This window comes from Macaca fascicularis, chromosome 1, assembly GCF_037993035.2.
Source record: "Macaca fascicularis isolate 582-1 chromosome 1, T2T-MFA8v1.1".
Lineage (NCBI taxonomy): Eukaryota > Metazoa > Chordata > Mammalia > Primates > Cercopithecidae > Macaca > Macaca fascicularis.
This window is the reverse complement of record NC_088375.1, coordinates 117,771,648-117,791,374: the sequence shown is the minus strand read 5'-3', so window position 1 is coordinate 117,791,374 and position 19,727 is coordinate 117,771,648. Positions and strand designations below refer to the sequence as shown.

The 19,727-nt window shown below is 44.7% G+C and overlaps 1 protein-coding gene across 5 annotated transcripts in view; it reads right to left on the bottom strand.

Moving 5' to 3' along the window:
• Positions 1–19,727, bottom strand: part of IGSF3 (immunoglobulin superfamily member 3) — a 93,223-nt gene that overhangs the window by 32,134 nt on the left and 41,362 nt on the right. For all 5 annotated transcript variants that reach the window (XM_005542202.5, XM_015430540.4, XM_005542204.5 and 2 more), the window contains exons 3-5: positions 9,390–9,767; positions 7,112–7,522; positions 1,277–1,666 (exon numbers count right to left, since the gene is read on the bottom strand). In XM_005542202.5, coding sequence (XP_005542259.3) covers positions 1,277–1,666; positions 7,112–7,522; positions 9,390–9,767 — 1,179 coding nt within the window. The remainder of the gene's footprint in view (positions 1–1,276; positions 1,667–7,111; positions 7,523–9,389; positions 9,768–19,727) is intronic.

The window sequence follows — 19,727 nt, the reverse complement described above, 5'->3', positions numbered from 1 at the left end:
ATCCTTAGAAAACAATGAGGAATTAGTTGCAGATTTAAAAGTAGAGAGTCCGTGGTTAAGGCAAGCACAGACTGACAGGAAAATAGTAAAGACAGTGGGCATTCAATTCAATAATTTCAATTGTACAGTATTCAGCGAGCACCTACTCTATGCAAAGCACCATGCTAGGCATTGCAGTGGGGGGAAAGGCTAAGAAACAAAAGAATTTCAAGATAATTAGACATGTATGTGTATGGTTTTTAACAAAATAATAATAAGCATAAAAGAAAACAATCCAGTTGATGAGAAAAGAAGAAAAGAGTGGCAAGAGGACAAGATGACCCTTGTGGCTACTTTTTACTTCACACTTGAAGAGAAATCTTTTCAATATTAAAACATATAAACAAAAATGTAAAGGAAATTATTACAAGGCTTAGAGAAAGAATAGTTTGAGCAGCTGAGAAAAGGTTAAAGGTTAGTCTTAAAACTTTACCATTTGTTTAAAATCAGAGCATTATAAGTTTTTATTCTTTTTACTAAAAACATAACTATGGGAGAATGAGATTAATAAGAATATCTTGATAATATGAATGTTTAAACACAACACAAGCAAACATCAGTAGTTTCTGGAATCCCTAGCAATGGCCGCTACCCACCCACACAAGGCCAGTCTACATGGAAGCTGGGAGCCCACTGAGGCAGCCTCAGAAATCAGCTAAGCTTAAAAGGCTATGCTCCAGGAAGATGTGAGAGGTCCCACCCACTGACGTTTAGAAATGCAATTTCAACAGGGAAGAGCCATTTAGGGAAATGCCAGCCTTTATACCTGAAAAACCCAGATGGCAAATTCTTAATAATATACTTTATGATTTAAAATCCTCCCATAAAAGATCAATTCTCCTTAAGTGAGATTTCAAGGCAGGCATCTACCTACTTCTTCTGGGACTTGATTCCCACACAGGAGCAAACAGTTTTCTGGGATTCCTGGTTTCCCTCCAAGCTGAGCTGGCACTGCTTGTGTATGCACAGGGCTGCTAGCACTCAGATAGGCCTATGCCCAGCCCTGGCCTGCCAACACACCCCTGATCCTGATCCTCTGCTATGGGGAGCCTGCTAACTGTAGGCAGGTGGGCTACACAGGGAAGAGAGGCTCAACGGTTTTCCCCCAGCTCTGCATTACCTCAAGGGTTCCTTACACCTGCCCTCCCCTCACCCTCTCCATGCTATTCTCTTTCCCCTACCTCTCCTAAATCATGCTGAGCCAAAGGAGAAGAACGCAGCACATCTCTCTACTTACTAAGGGGGAGGACTATGATGGGGATGTTCTTGGGACGCTTGCTCTCCTTGTCAATGAATTCCCCGGTCACGGTTTTCTCTCGCTCAGTCACCCGGCAGTTGTATTTCCCGCTATCTTCCTGGCGGAGGTGGTAGATCTTCAGCACAAAGACACTGTCGCTCTCTTTGGCCACTTTAAGCTGTCCCCTGGCTTCCCGGTGAGCAAATTCACTGTTGAGGACAGGCACAGCGTTAGGGCCCATGGTGGCGATGAGCGAGCTGTTGAAGGCCCAGGAGACAGCAAAGTAACGGTCGGGGACGTTCTGAGCCTCCAGGATGCATCTGAACTCCACCGGCTCTCCCACTGTGTGCAGCCGCTTCTCTGTTTCCAGCCGAACAGTGAATTCTTTGTCTGAGAGAACAAGTTAGAAAAGAGACATATCCTGGGTAAATGAGGGCCCCAGCCAAGTAAACCATATCAGCACATTCCCACTACCCTTCCTCTTCTTTACAATGCTAACCGCGGGGAGGACCACAGTGCTTCGCTTGTGAGAAAAATAACTCAGACCCAGGTTCTCTGAGGCCTAGAGAAACCTCTGAATATCACAGAGATTTCAAAACTAGTTCAGCCCAGACGGTCTAAGCAAACTGTTACCCCAGTGAAGACCAATGGGGATCAGTCGGAAGCTTTAGATATCTTAGATGAGACCCCCAGGTCAGTGAGAAGCTACTAATATCACTCGAATGGTAGATTACAAAGATATAGCCTTGATATATGCACCCAGAACTCTGTTTAAGCAACAGCATTATAAACATTTTCAGCAGATATTGTAAGACTCACCCCACTGAGGTCTGTGGGAGAAAACTACAGAGCGGCCTAGGTGCTGGCCCAATCCTAACAAATGCTCAAGGATGACTATATTAAAATTCCCTCTCTAGCCCCCGCCATGTGAATACTAGAAATAAGATGTAAGTATGACAAAACCTAACAGAATTACACAGAAAAAAATGAAAACAAATGTCTGTTCACTAGTTTACCACCTGTCAGACCAAATCTTCAGGCAGATTTCAGTGGTAGTAGGTACTTTCCCACCGAAGTACCTACTAAGTACTTTTACTTTAGTAGGAAAGTACCTACTTTAGTGGGAAAGTACCTACTAAGTACTCACGTCTGGTTAAACCTTAGTAGGTACTTTCCCACTTAGTAAGTACTTAGTAGGTACTTTAGTGGGAAAGTACCTACTTACGCTGAAAGCCAAGCAGCCTGTGAAATGATTACTAAACCCAAGCAACCTCCAAAGAGCTAGGTGTTTTTTAAATTTTTATTTATTAATTTTTAAATGTTTATTTATTTACTTATTTATCGTGGCAGGGTCTCACTCTGTTGCCCAGGCTGGAGTGTAGTGGCATGATCATGGTTCACTGCAGCCTCGACTTCCCAGGCTCCAGCCATCCTCCCACCTTAGCCTCCCGAGTACCCACCACATCCGGCTAATTTTTGTTGAGCTGGGTGTTTAACCAGGCACGAGGGGGTGACCAAAGAGGGGCTCATCACCACTAACAGCATCACCACAACCTGTGTACAGTGGCTATTAATCTCATGAGATAGCTATCGTATCTCATAGGCACCCAGGGCAGAAGTCGGGGGAAGAAAACGGAGTTAAGGGTTAGAGACTGGAGCTGTGACCACCGCCCAGTTCTAGCTCTGTTCCTCTAAAAAGAACACGGAGGGGGCAAAATCCCATGGCACAGACGTTTGAATTCCATGTGGAGTCATTAGCTCTGACCTTGCCTGCCTTCCCTAGACTGGCATTTCTAGCCTTTCCCACTGTCTTCAAGATCTTGCCCATTCATCCCGTCCTAGGCGCTCTTCAAGCAGATGAGGATTCTGTTTCCCAAGAAAACGTAAGAATCACACATGAGCGGCATCCACATTCCTCTTTTCCAGCCCCAGCTCAGTTTTACCCCTCCCACTCCTCAGGCTCTCCAGCCCCTCCCCTCCTACATAGGCTGGTGTCCTGCTGCAAACACCCCTTTTTTCCAGTGACCTAACCACTTCCTCTAGCAGCCAAACTTCCTGACAGGGAAAACCACCTCATCAACTCCAGGGCCTCCCCTCCAATGAAGTAGCTGCTGTCACAGCTTCCAGCTCCCAAGGGACAAGTCTTAAGAGGCATGGATTGAAGGAAGCACATTTCTCTCTGCCACCATCTGCCTAGATGCACACACCCGTATGGGACAGTGCTCGTGTTATCTGCTGGATATTATCTCTCAGGTCAACCCAATTATTTATAACCCGACATCAATGACAGAAAAGCACTCGTTCCACATAAACACCACTGGAGCTGTGCAAGGGGTACCCTAGACCTCAGACCTTTCCACTGCTCTACGTTAGCCTGGCTGTAACTCTGGCTTTCTTCTTTCAGCAGCCAAAGACGCTTCTCGTCTCAGGGGAATCCCCCCATGCTGTGGTGACATCTTCATGTTCCCAGGTTGAAGACACAAGATTTACAGTACATCACCCCCGTTTCTGCCCTTGGTTATGCCCAGTCAGTTACATCTCTAGAAACTGACCTGTGCTTTTTCCAATACCCCTTCCACTTCAACTCACTGAAATTAGGCTTCACTGACAGCAAATGTCACGAATGATCCACCCTTTCCCTACCCGCATCCCAACCAAAGGCTTTCCTCAAGTGGGTTGAGGCCTCTGAGCCTGCTCCATGATACCTTCCCTCCTGCTCCTCTTCTTGCTGGCCTGCCCACTCTGTTCCACACTCTCTCTCACCTGCTTCTCTGATCACCTTACTGCTACTGTTCTCCCAGGCCCTGTCCCATTTTTACCCCATGGGTTCTTCTGGGGCCCTGATCACTCTCAGGCCCAGTCTCTGAGCCCCAGACCCCTATGTCTGAGGACTCAATGGGTGTTTCGCATACTAAGTATCTCTATCAGAGTCTACCTGATGGATGGGCTCTTTCATTAGAATTTACAAACACAAAAGACAGCCAATGCTGCCACAAATGCAAAGGTCCCGCATGTCCTCATTATTGTTCCTTCCCTTCCACAGTTCAAGGAACCCCCGGAGCCCCAGCCCCAGCCCCTGGGCTTCTAGCCAGTTGGACCCCTCCTTCCACTGTGCTCTTTATTCTTTCGCCTCTGGCACCCACTGACCTAGCCATAGCTCTTATTAGCTCTTTTCTACCTGGTCTCTTGACTTCAGACCCAATGGATTTAATCAACCTCCAGGTGGCCTCCATGGGTTTTTCTTTCTGAAACCCTGATCTGATTGTGTTACTCCCTGCTTAAAAATCTCTACCTCCTCTCCAACCATCTGCAGCAGAGGTTTTCAAACTATTAAGAAGAGGACAAAGGAAGGGGACTTTTTAGTCATATAAAATCTTTTGCCACCCAACATAGAAAACATTCAGTTGAAGCAAGTGGGGGACCACCCAGGCCCTCTCATGCCTTCTCCCTGAACTCCTGGGCGTGCACAAATGCACATGAACACCCACGCACACCCATGTCTAACCTCCTAGGCACCTTTAAGGGGCTCCCAGGATTCCAAGAACAGCTTGAAAACTCTTGGCCCACAGAGTCAAGCCCCAGCTCTACACTACAGCATTTGGGGCTTCCAGCTGCCTTTCTTCTCATCACGCACATCCAGAACTAGTCATACTTGACTTCTTTCTGCTTGCCAAACATATCAAACACTTTTGTACTTTTATGCTTCTCCTCCTGCTGACTCCTTAAGCTTCCAGACTCAGTTCAAGTCAAGAAACTTATTGGCGTTCCTGGATTTGTCTTATCAACCATCCCATTCAGAGAAAACTTATGGTTGCAAGAACACTTCCTATTTCCGGTATTCCCAGAGCACTCTATACAAATGCTATCAATGCACTTAGCACATTCTACTTGGTCATTGGTTCTCAGGTCTGCCTAAGTGCAAGGACCAGTGCTAGTCATCTTTGAAGCCCCTAATGCCTATCACCACCACACCTTCAATGCTGTGGAGACTAACTACACGTTTACTGAAACGAACTAAGAGAAGGGTAGAGTTGGAGATGCAACTGCTGAACCTAAGCAGCACAGGAATGCAGAGTGAAGTCATCAACTTTTTTTGCACTTAGTTTTCCATCTGCTGGCTTAGTCTAGATACGTTTTCAGGGTAAACTCAAAAAGTTCTAATTCCAAATTGGTAAGATTAAAATAAAGAAGATTAACCGATGCAACCTAATTTAAAAGCATTAAGACTCAAAATTTGGCCCAAACTTTTGAAGCTGATCTTAAAACTATCCAGGAAGGGAAAGGATAAATATAAAGTAAAGCCCCTTGGATAGATTTTTTAATACTGAAAGATCCACAAGCTGCTAAATGTCCTACAGAGCAGATAAAGTGCTCCCCATCCGGGAACCCAACCCCTATGGTAAAAGATCTCACATACATTAGATGACTTATTAAAATGATGTCCAGAGAATTGCTTCTGCCCTAGAAGCTTTGCTTGAAAAAAATGTAGATAGCAGAAGAATTACCTGGGAAGTGTGCCGGAAATCCAGCTTCCCAGGTCCCATCCCAGGAGCCTCCAAATGAAGACTTCTGGGATGAAGCCCCAAAATGTGTACTGTTAGCTGAGTCTGAAGCATTACTCCAGAATGGCAGAGAAAGTATGCAAAGACCCAGACAACTGACTGCGGCAAATGGGACAGGGAGTCCAAGAGACAGGTCCTGAAGAGGGACCCCACCTGTACTGGGACTCCCCAGCTCATTTCCCAAAAGCCACACCTCCACTCACTCACCAGAACCACCACAGTCCTCACCAGAAGTGAGCAACCGCACAAGGAAAGGCTTTCAAGCCACTCATCGCAACTTAGTGATGGCACAACAGCCACGCTCCACCAAAGCTGGGGGAACTGAAGGCCCATGTGAGAACCTGCCCTCAGCCCAGCAGAGGCAGCCAGCGACAGCCATCAGCTTTGGCCTGGAGCTTGGTGGGCTCAGGAACCTGGGGAGATAGAGTCTGGGACCACAGGAGATACCAAGAGGAGCCAGGGCCCTAGGGTTTCAGCTGGCTATGCCACCATCATTTTGCCTTAGCTCTAAAGACATCACACAACCTCCTCAGGACCCCTTCCAGGCCTTAAGAAAACATCTAGAGTGGAAACTGGTACTCTCAGACTGGCCTTATCAACATGCCCTATGACTCCTCCTGAGCCCCAACATAAAGTAATCTGCATTCAGCATCCTCACCTGCAAAATAGAAATACTACCACCTACTCACCTCACAGAACGTCTGGGAGATGTTGAAGTAATATGTGATAAAGTATTTTGGAAATTACAAAATATCACCAAAGACTATTACTAGATAAAAAATAGTAATTTATGACAAAACTTCTCCAGTTCATAATGTTAGACCTTGGATGGAAGTCTCATTATCTCAAATGTCTTCTGCAAATGAAACCAGATGGGCACCTGAGGAAAGCAACATCATTAAAAGGGGCAGCAACTGTGGCTAATGGGAATGAAAACCCAGAGTTTTAAAATACAAATAGTTTCTCAGAAATCTCCCAATTTTTAACATGAGTTTCTAATTCAAAAAAGTGTAAACACCATGTAGGTCAGAGAAAGCATGTCTCTAAGCAGGATTCAGTCTGTGCAGCACCTGCCTGTGACTCAGGTCTTAGGATACCCCTGTCCTGCACATCCCTCAGCTCCCTCCGGCTGCACAGGAGATCAGTTTTAACTTCACATGAAAACCAGCTGTCCTGGTAGAGGCCCCCAAAGAAGGAGTCTCCACATCCTCCCAGTATCTGACAGCCTTCACCACCAGGTAAAGGACAGGACAAGAGGCTCAGAGAGACTGACCAGTTGGCTGGACGTTGACCACGGCTCCCTCGGAACGCTTTCGGGTCATAGCATACCATGACCCATCCGGATCCTGGATCCACTCAGCAGCCTCGCAGTAGAACTCGCCCTGGTCGGAAGGCTGCAGGTGGAAGATGGTGAGGCGGAAGGTGGTCCTCCCCAGCTTGTCCAGCCGCACCTCCCCCAGGCTCTGCCTCTGGGCATATTCGCTGCTGGAGTGAAGCATGAAATCTCGGCTCAGGGAGATGACCTCCACGGGCTTCTCGCCACCTTTCTGCCGGAGCCAGGCCACAGACAGGTGGCTGTGCTGAACGGTCTCCGAGGTCACCTCACAAGTGAGCTCCAGCGGGTCCTGCTCCACTCTGTGCAGAGTCTGGGGCATGGCAGTGGTCTGCAGGGAGTCTGGGATCACTGCAACACAGAAATGTCCCGAGAGTGCAGTCACAAAGCCACAGAATCTGAGACTCCCAGGGCCTAAGCTCCCATTCCATGCAGGCGTCACTGCCCTGCATCTCTAACAGTCATCCTTGAACCATCCATTCAAGGTCACAGACAGCCCCAAATGCACATAAACAGAAAGTTTTCTATTTGGATTTGGAAATGCATTATTTTGGTGCTTACACCTACCTGTTTGGTATTTTAATAACACTTGGATGAAACATGGGGTGTATTTCATATTATATAATAAATGAACTCCCTGAAAATACTGTCTTTAAACAATTGTCTCACAGGTCAAATAACATTTGTTGTTCATTCTGGCACTGCTTTGAGATACTTTAACTTCACTTCTGACTGATCCTCAAATGGAAATGCCTCCTGGAACTTTTAGTTTTACATTTCTATACAACATCCTTATTTTCCCCTTTCTCTCCTTCCCACATCCCAATTCTGTAACTTACTTCAGCAGTACAGCCCCAGGAAGACAATTTTTTTTTAAAAAACCATTTTTGGCAGAAAAAAATCATCATCATACCCTATTTTTAGTATGTTTAATTTTCGCGTAATTCATCCATCAAGGGGTCCTCACTGGAAGGAAGCCACAGTCTGGAGAGATTCCGGCAAGAGAAGAGATTTTCTCTGTGATCTCTTGGTCAGAATCATACCCTGATCCTTGCTTGCATCTTTCTGGAGATTAAATAGCACCACCTTTTTGTCTGATGAGAGTACCTTAGTCACAACTAGTATGTGCTTTCTCCCTGTTCTCACCCAAGGATTGGGTCTTAAAGGTCTCCTGCTGGGAACGGCCGAGTGCGGTGGCTCCCACCTATAATCCCAACACTTTGGGAGGCTGAGGGAGGCGGATCACCTGAGGTCGGGAGTTCAAGACCAGCCTGACCAACATGGAGAAACCCCGTCTCTACTAAAAACACAAAATTAGCTCAGTGTGGTAGTGCATGCCTGTAATCCCAGCTACTCGGGAGGCTGAAGCAGGAGAATTGCTTAAACCCAAGAGGTGGAGGTTGCAGTGAGCCAAGATTGCACCATTGCAGTCCAGCCTGGGCAACAAGAGCAAAACTCCATCACACACACACACACACACACACACACACACACACACACACACACACACGGTCTCCTGCTGGGACATAGACTTGTTAGAGAAAGAAAAAGGAAAACCCATTGCTTAATTGTGATAATAAAAACTAGAAATTAAGATAGGCAGAAAAACAGAACAGCCTTGATATGGTTAACCCTTTGACACACAAACACTATGACCAGGGCTGCCCACATTGGAAGCTCCTGCATCCCTCTTCTTCATGTTTCCTTCAGCATTAAGGAGCAACAAGGGAGACAGCCAGTTCATAGTGCTTACGCATGGAGCCAAAGGATCTGCAATGTATGAGGTCTGAGCAAGGACCCACAGCCACATGTGCTTCCTGCTTCAGCAGTGCCCCGTGGGTCTCAGAGCTGCCCAAAGGCCTATCCTTCTGAGAGGTTTCTCCTCTCTTCCAACTGATGTCATACGTCTCATCTTCCTTGTCATTCAGATCATCAACCACAAACATCTTGCCTTATATTTTCATATCCCTTTTCACCAGTTACAGTGTTAACTTATGAAATTCTTAACATCTGCATTAGACCTTTTTAAAGTTTCACCCTCAACCACCTATTAGTAAACTAAAGAAATTTAGTTTACTTGTGCTATCTGTTGACCCCTAAAATATGTGGGGATTTTGGGGACTTTTTTAAAGTCAAATGCATGGCATAAAGCAAAATTACACTACTAAAGAACTGAGTCAGGCCAGATGCGGGCCATGCGAAGACAGCATCTCCTTACCCACTAGGTTCATCTTTGCACTGTAACTCCCAAAGTATTGCTTATCAGTGCTGGGTGTGTGGCATTCATACTCCCCGGCATCCCGGGCCTGAAGATCTGTGATGTGCAATAGGGTTGAGTTCCCCTGGACTCTTTCTATGAAGATCTTCCCTCCACGGACGCGCTGGGTGTAGATGGCATAGGGGAAGGAAGAGTCCACGGTGCTGACGATCTGCACCTCTCGCTCTGGAGATGAAGGCAGGTAAATGGACCACTGGAAATTCTGCTCCGAAGGTCCCTGGTAGCCACTCACATTGCACCAGATGGTGATGTGGGAGCCCTCCGTGCGGTACAAGGGTCCTTCCTGAACGGTGACCTGCCGCTGTGCTGACACCACACCTACGAGGGAGAGAAAACACAGGCAACATGCTCACTCACTTCTCAGACCAAAATGCAAAGTAGGCAGCAGTCTCCAAAGGGTTTGTTATTTGTGTGACATGATAATAATATAAATAGCTTACTGGCCCTTTCAAAGGCGCTCTGTGATTTATAAATATTAATTAAAACACTCTGTGGTAAAGCACGGTCCCTAATTTGCATATATGGGAATTTGATCATGCCAAGATGTGCTTTTGTTACTTATTCAACAGCTGACCCTTGGGAATTTCATTTAGTCCCTCTATTTGTCATTTATGTGGCAGTTTTATATCTATTTATTAATGCTGTTTATAAAGTTTTTAATAAAACGAGCAGGAAAAGTTGAATCCTTGGCACAAATTCAGATGAAAACAAATAAAAGCAACCGTCTAGAAATCTGGTTGAAATTAAATGCTTCTTCCTTGGTCCGAGTGCTGGTGGGAGGGAGTCCTGGGAGCACCTTTTTTCTGGTGCCACACCCTTCGTTTTCCCATGTGGCTGCTCCCCTATACCACTCCCAAGGAGCATTCCTTAGTTTCTCTTCCCTCCATAAACAGAGGCAGAGCTGAGCTCCTGCAGACTGCTATCGTTTTAAGCTGAGCACGCCCAAATACTAATGTGAAGGGCTGAAGCAGATCCCTGATGCCCAGACTCCCACAAATTGACAAAGGGGACAGTGCCCAGCTAAACCTATGACAAGGACAGTCAGGCTACCCTTGAGTTTCCCACTCAGATTCCCCCGCTGACCTCCTTCCTTCTGGCTGAGATAGCGTTCTCCAAGGTCACTCTGCCTGCCTTCTCCATGTTCTTCTTAAAGTGGCATGGTGAGTTTAATTTCTCATTTCATGCCAACTCAACACTGATTGTGCCTGGGTCACTCAGAAGGTGGGAGGGGGCACACCCCTGCCTCTCCCTTTCGGCAGAGGTCACGCACTGCAGGTTGTGAAAAGTGCAGCTGAGTTCTAGGCACAGCTTTGCCTCCAATTAGAGCTGGTTGTGTCATCTCAAACAAGTTGCTTTTCTTCTCCAGACCTTGATCTCCTCATCTATCAAATGATTTCTAAGAAGGCGGCTTTGGAGAGGACTAGCGTGGGTTCCGATGCTGGCTTTGTCATTTATTAACTGTGATCTTGGATAAGCTACTTAACCTCTCTAAGCCTCAGTTTTCTCATCTGTAAGATGGGGATAATAATGTGTGCATCATAGGGTTATTGAGAAGATCTAATAACATCTGTAAAGCCCCTAGCACACAGCCTAGCCCACAATCAGTCCTCAATAAAGAGCTGCTGGCTAAGATATCTTTTGGCTGGAACATTCTGTGGCTCTGGATCCATAGAGGACAGGATTTGGCCAATGACTGCTTAAGGACATTTCAAAGGCCTCTTGACAATGACACCATCACTGGGCCGCCCATGTCCTCCCACAGCTGCAGCCCATTCTTGTGATAGCTTCCCTTTTCCCCCACAAATGGGAATGGCGGCTGCCCCGGCTATGCCTATCTGAAGTGGATCCAGCTGGTGAACAGCCGGGACAGCTCGAATACTAGTGGAGTGAAGCTCTCAGCCCAGCTCAGCAGGGTACTGTGCCTCGGTGTAAGCTGATCTAATCTGCAAGATGACAGACCTCAAAACGGCCCATACAATGAAACGCCCATGGCTCGCAAAACTTTAATTCACGCAGAACCTTTCCTCACAAACAAAATCTTACACAGAACCCATCCTTGCTTCAGCAGAATCAGGAAAAATAAAAAAATTGGCAGGGGAAGGAAACAGAACAAGTGGTATGTGAATTTATTTGATATATTCTGGTTGATGGCATTAATTATGATATTTAAAGTCACCATGAGGACAACTCTTTAGTAATATCAGTATGTTAAAATATGCTGTATAACATTTTCGCTATATGTAGTCATGCACTGAGTAACATTTCAGTCAATGAGGAAACACATGTACAACAGTTATCCTGTAAGATTATAACGGAGCATATATAGAGATCTAGTATATGGCACTTAATATTGGCATGGCAGATCAAGTAGGGGAAATGACTGATATTCAGTAACAGTGCTGGGACATTTGATTTTCCATATGAAAATGTATAAATGAAAATATATATCCCATCTAGGTTTGTTAAAATACACCCTGTGATGTTCACACAGGATGAAATTGCCTAATGATGCATTTCTCAAAACATATCCCCATCATTAAGTGACCCATGACTGTATATATACACACACACATATATGGTGACATTTGAATCAAATATTTGCAGTATTCCTGAAACACAGAACATTTTGCAAACAATTTAACTACATTCATAACATTAGGTATCCTGTGAATTGCACTGTTCTGTGACAGAGCAACTACAACCAACCCCCATCCATCTCCTGCAAAGAAGGCTGGAGGCAGGTCAGGGTACACCAGCATCTTCAAGGACTGCTTCTCAATCCTGGACCTACATTGGAATCACCTGGGGAGCTTTTAAAACCTAACAGTGCCTGGACCCCACCTGACATAACTGGTCTTAGGACTAATTAGGATTATTTTTAAAGCTCCACAGATGATTAAAATCAGGTGTAGCAAAGCACTGTTACTTTAAAGTGTCTCTACCTACATGGTGCCAGCGAAGTGCTCAAATGAAATATCTTAAGGCTGTCACTAGCTTTAAGCTTCTCTCTTTGGTAGAGACCCAATCCCTGGTTCAAGAAAGTTTCATTCTCCTCTAGTCTTCCCCAGTGCAAAAGAAAACAGCTGAGACCCATCAGATACTGGCTCTTGTGATGCAATAATGAGTTTAACCAGAATGCATCCTATTTACAGACTTTACAAAGGCACTTGGCCAGCGGATCATCAATGTCCTCCCCACCCAAAGATAAACAGTGTTAAGTGGCCTGAATGAGCCAGGACAGCAGGGTCAAATCAACTTGCCTAGGCCGGAAGCAGGTTATAAACAACCTGGACAAATAACTAACTACTGGACTGCACTTCAACCACACACATTCAGCTGCACCTGTTTATTAAATATGTCCTTAATTTCCCTCTGCCCCACAAAGGGCTTCTGACCCCTGAAAATAATGCTTCTCAACATAACAATAAAAATAAATGTTTTCTTCTTGGCAGTTTAATTCCCTTTCCACATACCCACCCCCTCCCCATTTCCTTCTAATGGTAATACCCTGCTGTGCAGACCTCTGCTGCCTCCAAAGAGACACAGGCCCGCAACCCTGATCAGGGCATCCTCTGACCCACAGCCCCTCTATCTCCCCTCTCAACTTACAACAGAAGGTTCCTCCCAGGCAAGGATCTTTTTTTTTTTTTATTAACTTTTTAAACTTTAGACATTCTGTACTCTTTGGATTACTCTGCAATAAGCAAACATGACTTCTGTAATATAAAAAGAAAGATCAAAATGTTATATACAACTGCATGAAAAGAACTAGAAAGAAAATACTAGGTGACAGGATGGCAAGTGATTTTTATTTTCTTCTTAATATTTTACTCCCTCCCCCAGTCCTCTGCAATGAGTATGTACCAGTTTAATAACTAGAAAAAAATTTTTGCCAAAAATAAAAATGCATATTTGCTATATAAAATTTCTTCTGTATTCACTACTGTAGTATCTTTTATATAGATACTGGTCAGTGATTTCATCAGTCATACCCATGTAATGAAACCCCATATGAAAACCCTAAATAATGCAGTTAGGAGAGCTTCTGGGTGCTGGGAGCAGCATGCACCAGGAGAGGGCGTGGGCAGTCAGCACTACTCCCCTCTCAGACCTTGCCCTGTGCACTAAATAGGACTGACCTATGTGACCAGTAGGAAATGCACAAATGGTGGAATGTGACTTCCAGGGCTAAGTCATAAAAAGACAAGCACGATGTTATGACGACATCAAAGCAGCCGTATGGGGAGGACCACGTGAGGCCTCCCGCCAACAGCCAGCACTAACTTGCTAGCATGTGACTGGAAGTAGATTCCACCTTGGAAGTAGATTCTCCAGCCTCAGTCAACTCAGTCAAGCCTTCAGATAATGTCAACCCCAGGCATCTTTCTGTTGTTGTTGAGACAGGGTCTCACTCTGGCACCCAGGCTGGAGTGCAGTGGTGCAATCAGAGCTCACTGCAGCCTTGACCTCCGAGGCTCAAGTGATCCTTCCACATCGGCCTCCTGAGTATCTGGGACCACCAACACACACCACCATGCCTGGCTAACTTTTTTATTTCTTATAGAGATGGGATATGGTTGGGATTTGTGTACTCACCCAAATCTCATGTTCAATTATAATCCCCAATGTTAGAGGTGGGGCCTGGTGGGAGGTGACTGGATCACAGGAGTGGATCTTTCATGAATGATTTAGCACCACCCCTTTGGTGCTGTTCTCGTGAGAGTTCTCACAGGATCCAATTGTTTAAAAGTGTGTGGCACCTCCCCCTCTCTCTCTCTTGCTCCTGCTTTGGCCATGTAAGGCATGCCTGCTTCCCCTTCATCTTCCACCATGATTGAAAGTTTCCTGCAGTCTCCCCAGAAGCCAAGCAGATGCCAGCATTATGCTTCCTGAACAGCCTGTGGAACTGTGAGACAATTAAACCTCTTTTCTTTATAAATTCTCCAGTCTCATGTATTTCTTTATAGCAATGTGAGAACTGACTAATACATAGGGTCTCACTATGTTTCCCAGGCTGGTCTCAAACTCCTGGGCTCAAGTAATCCTCCTGGCTTTGCTTCCCAGAGTGCAGGGATTACAGGCACAAGCCACTGAACCTGCCCCTTTCCTCCCCACAACATCTTGACTGCAACCTCCTGGGAGACTCCAAGTCAGAAGTACCCACTTAAGATATTATTGACTTTCTGAACCACAGAAACTGTGAAATAATAAACATCTATTGTTCCTTTAAGCCTTAAGTTTGGGGCTTTTTTTTTTTTTTTACACCAATATATAACTAATGTAGACACCTGCAGTACCTAAGATTGAATGCAAAATTGTGTTTCATACACATGAGTGTGTTCTTCTGAGAAAAGAGTCCATAAATTTCAAAAGATTCTCAAAGGAATTCAAGACCCAAAAAGATTAAGAAACATTGCATCAGACAATAACGTGTCAATGAGCAAGGTCCTGTCCTTTTAGATTGAGTTTTGAAATCACCCATCCCACAAATACATGATACCACTTAACTAGTTTTTCAAGGTATTTCTTGTTTAACGATGCTCTCACTTTTTCTTTGTGCTCAAGTCCTAGACAAACCTGGCTAGGAGCAGGAGGTATGATTCAGGAGTTAGTGAGCAGGGAGGGGTCACTGTGCCTGGGAAAGCCAGCTTCTCATGCAATTTTTGGAATATGACTTGGCTCACAAACCTATCTCTAGGCACAGGATCCAACTTATATGTTCAAGATGTGTGACTGAGCATGTGAAAGTGTCAAAGGGATCGACCTCACCATTTTACATCCACTCTTCCGGTTGTGGCCTCTACAATCATCAAACTCGTTCAGCACCCTGCTCCTCCAAATTCTGCATGTGACTCAGCCACACTAGTATCTTTCTTCATCTATAAGATGAAAAAAATACAATGCACCATGTAGCAATCCCACAGGAGACCCTAGAGATCAAATCATACTGTGAAAGCCACCAAATGAATATTTTAAAATTTCATCTCATTTCTACCAATGTGAGATATCAATCTAAAAACAGGATCAATCTTTGTACAAAAGCATTAAAAAGAACATTAAGTTTGGGTTAAAAGTGCAAAACTGCATATGCAGTAAAACTACTGATTAAAAAAAAAAAAAATCCTACACCTACAAAAACAACCAAACAAAACATTGATGACACTGGTCTGAATCACTGAATGGTGAGAATATGAGTGATTGTCTCCTCTCCTATTTTTCTCAATACCTTTTCTCTATTATCTCCTTTTTTAAATAAGCAAGTATACATTGTTTCTAAACTGAAGATAAATGATCATGATGAGTAGCACTTTCCCAGGCACTGTCCTAGTTGCTCTGCATACATCATCTCATTTAATCCTCACAACAGCTGAATGGGGTCGATTTCATTATAGCCACATATACCAAACAAGGAAATGGTCTTCAAGGTTAAGTAACCTTCTCATGACACAGAATGTGACTAAGAGTTTTCTTACTGCATGGCTCACACTGAATGTGCTCTGTGAATATCAGCGAGAAGTAATAAAGCACTGACTGGATCTTCTTGCCCACCTGGTCCTAAAAGAAATGATGGGGAATCTGTGCAGTCCCAAGTTAAAAATGGGAGCTGAACTGAGCTGCCACAGCATGCTGAATAGGTGGAGTCCAGGTCAACTTAGTGCTTCATGGAACTTAAAGGCTCCAGAGAGAGACAGCAATGGGGAAAGCCACTTCCACAGCCACATTGGTGACAACTTCTGGGGATTCTCACCTGTCAGCCTTCAGCCAAGGAAGTACAGGAAGTGGCATGGGCTAAAAGATCCTTTGTTTGACATCTTTCCAGATCAGGTGACAGGAAAACCACAAGACTTGAACCTTTCCAATAAGGACAGCCAGCACTTATTGAGCCTCAGCCAGGTAACTGTTCCAAGTACTCTGCTTGTATAACCAGCTTTAACCTTCACAACAGCCCTCTGAGGTAAATACTCCTAGTGACCTCACTTTGCAGATGCAGAACCTGAGGCAAGGAGTTAGGGAGAAAATGAAGCTGACTAAAGACACCTGCACTGGTGTGGCACGGTGGCTCACGCCTGTAATCCCAGCACTTTGAGAGGCCAAGGCAGACGGATCACTTAAGGTCAGGAGTTCGAGACCAGCCTGGCCAACATGGTGAATCCCCAGCTCTACTAAAAATACAAAAATTAGCCAGGTGTGATGGCACACGCCTGTAATCCCAGCTACTCAGGAGGCTGAGGCAGGAGAATCGCTTGAACCTGGGAGATGGAGGTTGCAGCAAGCTGAGATCATACCACTGCATTCCAGCCCACTAGGTCAATGTCACTGCCATCAAGGGACAGTCTAACCAAGGTTCAGATGGCAGAAGTGAAGCCATCAAACCAGGACAGCTCGAGGTTCAGTTTCCTAACACCAAAGGTGCAAGGACCTTATCTGAATCCATACTTTCATCAAAAATGTCCCTTGAGGCCAGGCACAGTGGCTCATGCCTGTAATCCCAGCACTTTGGGAGGGCAAGGCAGGTGGATCACCTGAGGTCAGGAGTTTGAGACCAGCCTGGCCAATATGGTGAACCTCTGTCCCTACTAAAAATACAAAACTAAAAATACAAAATCTAAAAACTAAAAATACAAAAATTTAGCCCGGCAAGGTGGTGCATACCTCTAGTCCCAGCTACTCTGGAGGCTGAAGCAGGAGAATCGCTTGAACCCAGCAGGCGGAGGTTGCAGTAAGCCGAGATCATGCCATTGTACAGTAGCCTGGACAACAGAGCGAGACTCTTATCTCAAAAAAAAAAAAAAAGAAAAGAAAAGAAAAGAAAACAGGTCCCTTGATCCCTGGAGCCCGGGAGGTTGAGGCTAACATGAACAATGATTGTGCCACTGTACTCCAGCCTGGGTAACAGAGCAAGATCCTGTCTCAAAAAAAAAAGGCTCTTGAAACAGCCATCAACTCCCACGTAATAAATGCACTGCCACAATCCAGCAGCAAACCTAAAGATCAGTGTGAATTCCTAAGTCTTCCCCTTCACTGACTTCCCACAGCATGGGCAGTGGCTGTGAGACCCTGGGCTGGTTACTTAACCTCTCTGCACCTCAGTTTCCTCATCTGTAAAGCAGTATAATCTTCACAGTGTTATGGAAGGATTAAATGAGTTGTTACATTTAAAACTTAATTCCTGGCACATAATAAGTGCTCAATAAATGTTCAGCCACCAGTTGCAGTAGTAGCAATAGTAGTGATATTAACTCTAGCTGTGGAACTAATTTCTCCCACACACCTTGACAGGTTGTATTCTCCAGATACAACAGTAACAATATCTCCTTCCCACATGCTCTTTTGCAATGTGACCATGCCACACACTCCCATCAAGAGGTGGAGTTTAGAATAATTCCCTTCTCTTTGGATCTGGGCAGGAAGTCACTGTGACTTCCGATCCTAGGTCATGAAAAGTGAGGCAGCTTCTATTTCACTCAGGGAGCCCTGAACCACCACGTAAGAAAGCCAACGGTCCTGAGGCCATGCTGTGAAGGGGCCCGAGGCACATGGAGAGGCCCTGGGCAGATGCTCCAGTCCAGAGCTGGCTCCAGCCAGCTCCACCTGCAACCATGTGACTGAACAAGCCTCTACTGTGAGCTGGCCCCCAGCCTTGGAACTTACAGCCATGCCTGATGTGCCTCTACCCCCCAAAATTCTCAACCCACAGATTCTGTAAGCATAATAAAATGGTTGTTTTAAGCCACTGAGGTTTGGAAACATTTGTTACATAGAAAGGTAACTAGGACATATGCTATGGCTTCAATCAACATTTTTTTCAGTACCTATTATATACGATGGATACTAGGACAGAAACTGTGAGAGATTAATAAGACATAGTTGACAAGCTGTCCTAAGCTGACGATCCTAAAATAAATACACATAACTAATCATTTTAATGGTATACGATAGCAGTGAGGTGCAAAGTGCAAGGTTAAGCCCTCTCAGAAAGTGAAAGTATTCAAAAAGCCTTCACAAAAGTAGTGACATCTGAATTGGGTCCCAAAGTGCAAGGGAAATATATGCCACATGAAAACACTGCAGTGCATTCCAGGATTAGCAAAAGAAGTCTGCCGAGGTCGTTTTGTCACATGACTGGAGGGCACCTCAGTGCCAGGCGGAAAAGGGCACCGAAAGGCACATTAATAAAGTCAAACACCTCCTCTGGGACAGGGGAAGTTGAGAAAGAGACTAACAGAGGTAAGTAAGAAGGCGGATCAGATTTACACTTTCGAGTCATCACTCTGGTGGCAGGTGGAGGACAGAGCAGAGGGCAGGACTGGAAGCAGACAGACCAAATTCACAGTCAAATGTGATGAGATGAGGGCCTGGCCTGGTTTTAAATCCAAGGACAAAAATATCATTCATTGACTCTTTCATTATTTCTCTTATCTGAATCCCCAGTGGTACCTAAAATAGAGCTGGTCTAAAGATGATGATTAATGAATGTTAAATTATTAATACCACTTCTAAGAAGATGTAACTGCCAGCTACAGAACCAGCCAAAAGGACTGCAAACCCAGTAATTCATTTCATCCCAACCTGACTGTGATCTCTCTGACGTCTGTGCTGCTGTGTCACCAGACTGCCTGATTGTCCTAGGTTGAGACATTTAGCTACTGAGCCCCAGGGATGGATGGCTGCTTCTAAGCTGCTGCCTAATTCCCTCATTACTAAATGTTGAAGCTGCTTCCTTAGAGGACTGCTAAACCGTAATTCAAAAATATTTTAAACATGCTACTATTTATTTAGATTACAATATTTACTTAATTTTTTTAAATTACAGTATTTTAAGTCTTTTATCTCTTCTGACTACCACCACTAACCCTGCTTCCCCTCATTTTTCCAGAGACTGGCACTACTATGATTGAAGGATAGATCTCTCCAGACTTAAAAAAAAAAAAAATGCTTTTATATCCAGATATATGTAAGTACTGAAAAATACACAGCATTTTTTACATAAACATTATCATCCCTTACATTGAGTTATATTCCCTCAGTTTTCCTCCTCAACGTTTTTGAGATCAAATATAGTTCCCATTTTTCCTCTTTATATAGCTGCACAGTATTCCATCATAGGAATATACTACATTTTATTTATTCCAATATTATTGAATATTTAGGTTATTTATATGTATTTTTTCTATAACCAACAAGCCCTTTCCTTTTCCCATGCCTTCTACCGCTTATCCTCTCCCCACCTGAATTTGTACCATCCCCAGCTTCTCTTATCCATGACCATTGAAACCC